Source organism: Eumetopias jubatus, unplaced genomic scaffold (genome assembly GCF_037043125.1).
Source record: "Eumetopias jubatus isolate StellerSeaLion01/CBP00866 unplaced genomic scaffold, mEumJub1_p1.0 scaffold_4, whole genome shotgun sequence".
Lineage (NCBI taxonomy): Eukaryota > Metazoa > Chordata > Mammalia > Carnivora > Otariidae > Eumetopias > Eumetopias jubatus.
The window spans coordinates 12,457,451-12,464,784 of record NW_028274810.1 but is presented as its reverse complement, the minus strand read 5'-3'; the positions used below and the strand labels follow the sequence as shown (position 1 = coordinate 12,464,784).

The window sequence follows — 7,334 nt, the reverse complement described above, 5'->3', positions numbered from 1 at the left end:
GAGACACAGGGAGAGAGGGAACACAAGCAGGGGGAGCGGCAGAGGGAGAAGCAGGCTCCCCGCGGAGCAGGGAGCCCGATGCGGGGCTCGATCCCAGGACCCTGGGATCATGACCTGAGCCGAAGGCAGACACTTAACGACTGAGCCACCCAGGCGCCCCATGACACACATTTTTATCCATCTGGTTTATTTGCCACTAGCTATTAATTTTGGATCTAACTGACACCCCTTCTTCAGTTGCATTACCACTAAAGGAGGTCAGGGAGACAAGTTCAGAGTTTGGGTCAGTGGAGGGTAAGCATGGAGAGGCCAGGAGGGTCGTGGGAGGGGTGGGGCTGAGCCCCTCAGGAGTAACTGCCTGGCCCCCCTAGGGGGATGACGAAGACCGAGATGTCATCCCCGGAACCCAGCTTGTTGTTGGGGAGACGCCAGCCACGGTCCCGGGGGATGCCCCGGGCCCCCAGGACCAGAGCTTGGGCCAGAGCTGTGTACCTGCCAGAAGCACACATGCACATTCATGTTCCAACATGTACATGGGAAGAGCGATACACAGGCCCTCATGTGGGTCCCCCAGCATTGCTTCCCTTTGTCCCTACCTTCCCCACTGTCACCCCCCCACCGCCATACAAGCCCTACCTGCTGGCGTCATTGGGCTCATAGGCTGACAGCACCCTGTCCACAGTGGCAGCTACCTCACAGTCACTGGTCACATCCCACAGTCCATCTGTTCCCAGGACTAGCACGTCATCTGGACAGTGCTCGTACTGCGTCAGGTCATACACTCGCACCTGGCGGGGAGAAGAGAGTGGAGAAGGAGCTGGGGGACAAAGGGACCCTGGGAGAAAGCCAGCCCGGGGCCCCTAGAGGGAAGGTATAGTTGAGGAAGCCCCCATACGGCTCACCTCAGGGAAGCAGGAGAGGAAGGGCTTGATGGGCAGAGTGGAGCTGCAGACCTTGAGGTTGTGGTCTCCCAAGCCCCGGGTCACCCCAATGGTGGCCATCACTCGAGCCTAAAGGGAATGGGTATGGGTGCTGCCACGGCCCTCTCCCAGCCTCTGAAGCTGTGGGCCCTCCCACCCCTGCCCTGGGGTAGAACCTCCACCTCCCTAGACAAGTTGTGGTGGGTCCTCCTGCCCTCTCCCACCTCTGCCGTGGAGTTTACCTTTTTGCCCTCCCCACAGACCAGAGGAAACCTGAGATCCTCCAGCTCGATCTTTTTGTAGGCCCTGGGGAGGGGGGAGTAGAGGAGGCATCACCCAGGCATCAAAGCCCCTCTCCCTGAGGAGCCATGCTCCTCACACAAACCCCTAAGAAGGACCACATCCCCCCCCAACCCCCAGACTGGCCCCGCCTCCAGCTTCCACCTTGCTGCTGGTGGTGAGGGACTGGTTGTGTTGCCATGGGAACGGGCCCCAGCTCGGAAGGAAGTGTTACCAGCCGGTCATGTTCTGGTCCCGGTACAGCATCCTCTGCCCCAGCTCCTTGGGCTGAATTCTGCGGGGGAACTCAAGGTGGGTGAATTCACCACCTAGCAGCTCTGGTTTCAGGAAGCCCTGCGGTTGGGAGTGGCCGGACAGAGCAGAGGGCCAGGGGGGCATTAGGCTTAGAGCACACCCTGCCGTATAGATGAGGTTAATTACAGCAGGGCCTTAAATGGGGTTTCTTTACCATGTGCCATGCACTGTCCTAATACAAATAATGTATATGAACTCGCCTAACCTCACGACAACCCTTAAGGCAGGAGCTACTGATGCAACTTAAGGGAACCATCTGCACATCAATGAGCAAAGGGAACCAGGATTCAATCCCAGGCAGTCCAGCTCCGGAGTCAGTACTTTAAAGCACTAAACCATACTGCCTCTCAGGGGCCTTGGCTACTTCCTTTCCCCGCCTCTGATTTCACTTCCTTCCCCAGCGGGGGCCACAGTGGGAGCCCTGGAGTAGCCCACGTTCCTTCCTGCTACGCACTCCACCAGCTCAGCCATCGCTGCCGAGCAGGGCGGCCTTCCCAGTGAGCAGCCAGTAAGGAGCGGTCCGGGTGGTGAGGGTGGGGCCACAGGCCACAGAGAGCCACAAGAGTCAACAAAGAATGGGAGCAGGGAGGTTAATTCCTACTTACAAGCAGCTGAAGACGCTGGCGCTCAGTCTCCGGGGTGAACTCCCGGGACATTGGAATGATTTCACCATTCCGGACAATGATGGCTCTGCCCAGAGAAAGAAAAGGTTTGGGCTGGGCTCTCCTCAGCCCCCTTGTGGAGAATTCCAGAAAGACCAGGCCTTCCCCACAATGATCCTTGGGGTTCCTCACCCAGACCCCCATCTTTCCTCCCCTCGTGGCTCTTTCAGGCCATCCCTTATGTCTGTGAGCGCTCCTGACACCATCCCTCCCTTCGGTTTTTGATTTGTAACACCCACCACCTCATTCTCTTCTATTCCCCCATCCCAGAGGGTGACCCCCTGCCCCCTCCCCATACCTGCTGTCCCCTGCATTGGCCACATACACCTTGCCTAGCAAGTAGACCACAACCAGTGCACAGCAGCCCCCCTCCACTTGGTGGCCACGCCGCTCCCGGGCCATCTGCTCATCCTGCCATGTGAGGAAGGGTCAGAGGGGGTGAATGAAGAACAGGTTCCAGGCACACAACCACTGCCCCCATCCGCAGAAATAAACTGGCCCGGCCAAGCCACACTGGAGGAAGGCAGACATGGGTATAACTCCCCCTTCCCTCCCCTCTGAACCAAACTCTGCTCAGGCCCTCAAAGGTGTTGTGGGTACTCAGGGCCCCTTAGGCCACTTGATTCCCATACAGAGTTGACCCGTACCAGTTGACTAGCAGGCTCCTGCCTGGGGACCACCCACTCACCATGAACTGGAAGGCATTCTCTATGGCCCCCACTACCAGGCTCTCATGGGTCACTTCCTTCTGTGAAGAACAGCAGGACTGAGGACCAACCAAGTGAGAAGCATCAGAGGAACCTGGGGCTCCTGGGGTAGACGGAAGGCAGAGGGGAGGTGGCGAGGGGTCCTGGAGTATCTCTACCAGGTCCTTTAGCTGCTCCCGGATGTGGCGATGCAGAAGCCTGGAGGCCATTTCGGCAGCTCCGCCCCCTGCATGCCCATCAAATAGGCCCCAGTAGTAGAAGCAGAGTCCCTGGTGGAGGAAAAGTTGGAGGTGAATGAGGGAGTGTGTGTGTGTGTGTGTGTGTGTGTGTGTGTGTGATACAAGGAGAAGAGCAAGACTCTAGGCAACCATACAAACATCAGAGAGGAGGTCAGAGTTTGGTATGAAAGGCAAATTGGATTTATTCACTCATTTACCAAGGGCCTATTATGTGTCAGAAAGTAAAGCATCAAAAAAAGCCAAACTCGGAGGATAAAAGATACAAAAATAAACATTGGCAATGAATTAAATCATCCGTAAGTACAGGAGCACCTACATTCTAAGTGGTAAGCGGAACATTTATACTGACATTCTAACTGGTCAATGTCAGTTCTGTGCCAGAGGTAGAAGCTTCTGTGCCAGAGGTAGAAAGCTAGTTGAGTGAGGAGTTAGGTCTGAGATTTAAAACTGGATGCCTAGAATCCCCGGGGAGAGGTGTCACCATCTCTGAAGGCGAGGGAAGGGGGTGGGGGCTTACCTGGCCTTGGCTAGGCTCCCTAGGCGCCCCTGAAACACTCCTCCGACCTTCCACATACACCACCTCACAGCAAGCCTGGTCCTCATTGTGCCGGCTTTTGCCAGCGTTGATGACCCTGCCAGGCCAGAGTGACCACATCAGCTTGGACACTAGGCCAGGTCCCGGAATAACCCCCACCTTAGACACACACACCCTCTCTAGCCTGCTGGCCAAACCGAGAAAGGTCATAGCCACCTGGGATCCAGGCCAGAAAGAGGAGAAGGGAAGGGAGGCAGGGCAAGGCACAAGGAGTACTGTCTGGGTGTCAGGCCCCCCCACCTCATAGAAAGACCAGCAGCAGCTCGTTCCTGCCTCAGTTCCCCAGTCCCTGGCAAAGGGGGCACCCCCACAGGCCGCTGGGGAAGAGGCTGGGCAGGGGCAGCAGGAGGTCTTAACTACCCTGCTTGCCAAGACCCTCCATCCCACTCTGAAACCTAATCAATTTTTCTAGTGCCTCCTCCACAGCACCCCACCCTCATGGGCGCACCCACCTTTATCTTAAAATCATCCAGTGAAAGTTTCTGCTGCTTTGGCAGTGCGGAAGCGCTGAGCCCAGATAGGGAAACAGGAATTGAAATAGGGTAGGGTTGGAAGCCCACCTGGACTGCGCAGGAGCCACAGAACCACCAACTCTTCTCAAGCAGAAAGCTAAAGGAACTAGTGGTAGGGCCCGGGGTCTACCAGCCACCACCCTCAGCGGCTTCAGCGCCCCCATCTCCCTCAGTGCTCTACTTTCCCAGTAGATACATTAAAAATACACCCGGCCTGGGGTTCAGCCGGCGGCTCCCCACTACGACCGGGGGTCCACTTCTTTGCCGGGCCAGTGCCATGTCCTCCCTCCGAGAGGCATTCAAAGGGGACCCTCTTGCTTCCCCGGGCGGCCCCCTCCCTCGGCCCTGGGGAAGCCGGAGGCCGCCTGGTGTCGCGGGCTATTTCTGGGTGTGGAGGGGGAGGGGAACGGTAAGAGGGACAGAGAACTGGGGCGCTGGGGTCGGGAAGCCCAGGAGCGAGTCTCTCCAGCCGCCATCTCCTCTATTAAAAGGGCACCCCCCCTCCTTGAAACCCCGCCTCCCTTAGCCATTAAACTGCCGGGGCCCCGACTGAGAACTGGCCAACTCATCCTCCACGGGGCCCTCCACCCTCCGGGCTCTGGAAGGGAACAAGGTCCTGAGGCGGCGCGGGTGAGGGTAGTCAACGAGCTGAAAGGTCCTGAGGAAGACTGCACCGACTTGAGAAAGAGCTTAAGGGCGGCGGGGGGGGGGGGGGGGGGGAGGGGAAGGTGCTGCGGCCCGAAGCCCAAAGGAAAGCAAAGGTCCTGGGAGAAGGGAGCTCCTCGCGCCGAGCACGGCGAGGGGCACGCAGCCCAGCGCCGGGGATGCCCAGCTGGGGAACGGGATGGGGGCTGGGAGGGTCCCGTCCTGCCCAGGGTCTTCCCGGGGGCGCTCACTCGGCGTAGCCCGTGCTCCAGGGCAGGCGACGGCCGGTGTCCGGGGGGCTTTGCACAGCCCGGCCAGCGTGGTCGTCGGCGCGTCGCAGCCCCCCTGGGCTCAGCTGCAGGAAGGTCGGTCGGGAGAAGCTCGCTCGAGCCTCTACTGTCTTCGCGGGCGCTGAGCTCCCAGCCCTCGCCGGAGGGCTCCTGGGCGCTTCTGGAGGAGCGGCGGTCTGAGCCGAGGGCGCGTTGGGCAGATCTGGGGACTTGGGGCGCGGAGGCGGGGCGCCCCCGGAGCTCACCAGGTGCGCCACGGCCGAGCGCACCCGGTTTAGCATGCTGCCTCCCTGCCCCGCCCTCGGCCGTGGCCCCGCCCCGAGGCGGGCCCCGCCCCCTAGGGCGCGCGGTGGGCGGTGCTCGCTCCTGCGGGCTCTTCCCGGCCATTGGCTCTGGGCGGGCAGGGCGGGTCGCTGCAAAACTTCCTCCTGCTCTGGGCCGCCCCCGGCACCGCCCCATCTGCTCGCTGCTCCTTCCCGCCGCGTTCAGGCTTCGCTCCGCCTCAGTTTCTTTGGGGAAGAAGGGTCTGCTGTTGTGGGAAAGGGACCGAGGGAAGCACATCCTATTTCAGCCGTGCTCTAGATGAGACATCAGGTAGACCTTCCCCATTGTGACAGGGGGCGGGGGTGGTGTCTCCTCGCCCTCGGTTCAGCCAGCCTGCCCGGAGGGTGATGGAGCTGGTGACTTCAGAGCGAAACCAGTAGCCTCCGCCACCGCTGGGTGTGAGGCACCTGGTGTGACAACACCTCTGGCTGGGGCTGCTGGAGTGAGAGCGAGGGCGAGGAGCTGGTGCTGGGCGTACTGTGAGGGTGCTAAGGACGCGGGCTGGAGCCGACCGTCCTGAATTAGGGAGCCGGAGGTAAGTTCTTGGGCTCCTGACGGCGCTGTTCCCCATCGATGACCACCTCTAGATCTGGGAGAGCGATTGCCACTCTGACTCCACTTTCCTTCTCAGGACCCAATTTCCCCCCACATTTAGGCCTCCCCTGACCACAGCAGGGCTAGTTAATAAGGATAACAGCAATAACTTCGGACTTACTATATAGTAGGCCCGCTACAAAGCACTTTCCATATATTAGACCATTTATACCAAACAGCAGCCCTTCGAGGTGGGTTTTATGTTCTTTTTACCGATGACGCGCCTGTCATTTTACAGGACTTGCCGCAAGAGGTCACACAGCCAACTAGAGACTCACACCCGTGCCAGTCCCCAAATGCCCAAACTCCGTTCTGTCTGATGAGCCAAGCTGATTTGTCGGGATCGTGGAGGGGGTGCTAAGGAGGAGGTGAATGGCAGAGAGAAGAGTGGGGGTTCCTCCTCTTTCACCTTCCTCCTCTGAAGGCAGAGGCTGAGCCTGCACGATGAACAAGATCCTTAGGCACCGCCAGGAGGAGACAGAGGCCAGACTAAGCGCTTGCTTGTAAGGGAAAAGTGGTGCTGAGTCCAAAGAGACCTGTTCCTAAGGCAGCTGTCAGGGAATTGATCAGTACATCTCCAGAGACACCTCCTACCCCATGCACTGTCCAAATGGGGACAAGGCCCTGTGGCCCTAATGCAAGTCAGGGTAGCCCTCAGGAATCACTGACACCGAGTTCATGGTTGGGACTCCATCTCTGGGCTCTGTGGGCAGAATGCTCCCTGAACATAACCCTCTCTGTTTCTGAGCTAAAATGTGCCCCCAGAAGGAGTGGCTTTTCTTGCCGCTTCCAAATAAAAATCTCATAATGGTCATTCAGGTCTTTATTTATTTATTTATTTATTTGAGACAGAAAGAGTGAGCATGAGCTGGGGGGGGAGGTGCAGAGGGAGAGGGAGAAGCAGACTCCCCACTGAGCAGAGAGCCCAATGCGGGGCTTGATCCCAGGACCCTGAGATCATGACCTGAGCCAAAGGCAGATGCTTAACCGAATGAGCCACTCAGGTGACCCTTTGTTCAGGTCTTTAGACTTGCTGTAATTATACCTACACTCTGGGCAGAGACAGCCAGAAAAATAGAAGTCATAAGAAAAGAAAAACAAATCAGATCCAAAGGCCCATAGAGTGGCAAAGGCAAACGGAGGTAAAGACCATGCTGCTGCTATGGACATTTCCCTCTTGTTTAAGAAAAACTGGAACCAGCTCTCAGATAAATGGCATAAACAACAACAGTAAGCCAAGACTGATGAAAAA

At 58.2% G+C, this 7,334-nt stretch overlaps 1 protein-coding gene across 3 annotated transcripts; it reads right to left on the bottom strand.

Moving 5' to 3' along the window:
• PPM1J (protein phosphatase, Mg2+/Mn2+ dependent 1J) lies at positions 1 to 5,455 on the bottom strand. Of its 3 annotated transcripts, XM_028102013.2 has the most exons (11): positions 5,126 to 5,455; positions 3,640 to 3,754; positions 3,042 to 3,152; positions 2,865 to 2,924; positions 2,475 to 2,587; positions 2,120 to 2,204; positions 1,435 to 1,553; positions 1,163 to 1,226; positions 903 to 1,010; positions 637 to 788; positions 1 to 492 (listed from the first exon to the last, which is right to left on the bottom strand). In XM_028102013.2, exons 1-11 carry the CDS (start codon positions 5,443 to 5,445, stop codon positions 345 to 347), a joined length of 1,395 nt encoding a protein of 464 aa, XP_027957814.1. In that variant the 5' UTR covers positions 5,446 to 5,455; the 3' UTR covers positions 1 to 344. The 3 variants fall into 3 exon arrangements, with proteins under 3 accessions (XP_027957814.1, XP_027957811.1, XP_027957812.1); XM_028102010.2 differs by having other exon boundaries at positions 2,865 to 3,152; XM_028102011.2 differs by lacking the exon at positions 903 to 1,010 and having other exon boundaries at positions 2,865 to 3,152.
• Between the last annotated feature and the right edge of the window lie 1,879 nt (positions 5,456 to 7,334).

Coding starts and splice junctions, on each gene's coding strand:
- PPM1J (XM_028102010.2), bottom strand. CDS start 5,445: ATGCTAAACCGGGTGCGCTCGGCCGTGGCGCACCTGGTGAGCTCCGGG. Junction 1,554..2,119: donor GCCAGCGTCTTCAGCTGCTT/GTAAGTAGGAAT, acceptor TCCCAACCGCAG/GGCTTCCTGAAACCAGAGCT. Junction 493..636: donor GAGCCCAATGACGCCAGCAG/GTAGGGCTTGTA, acceptor TGCTTCTGGCAG/GTACACAGCTCTGGCCCAAG.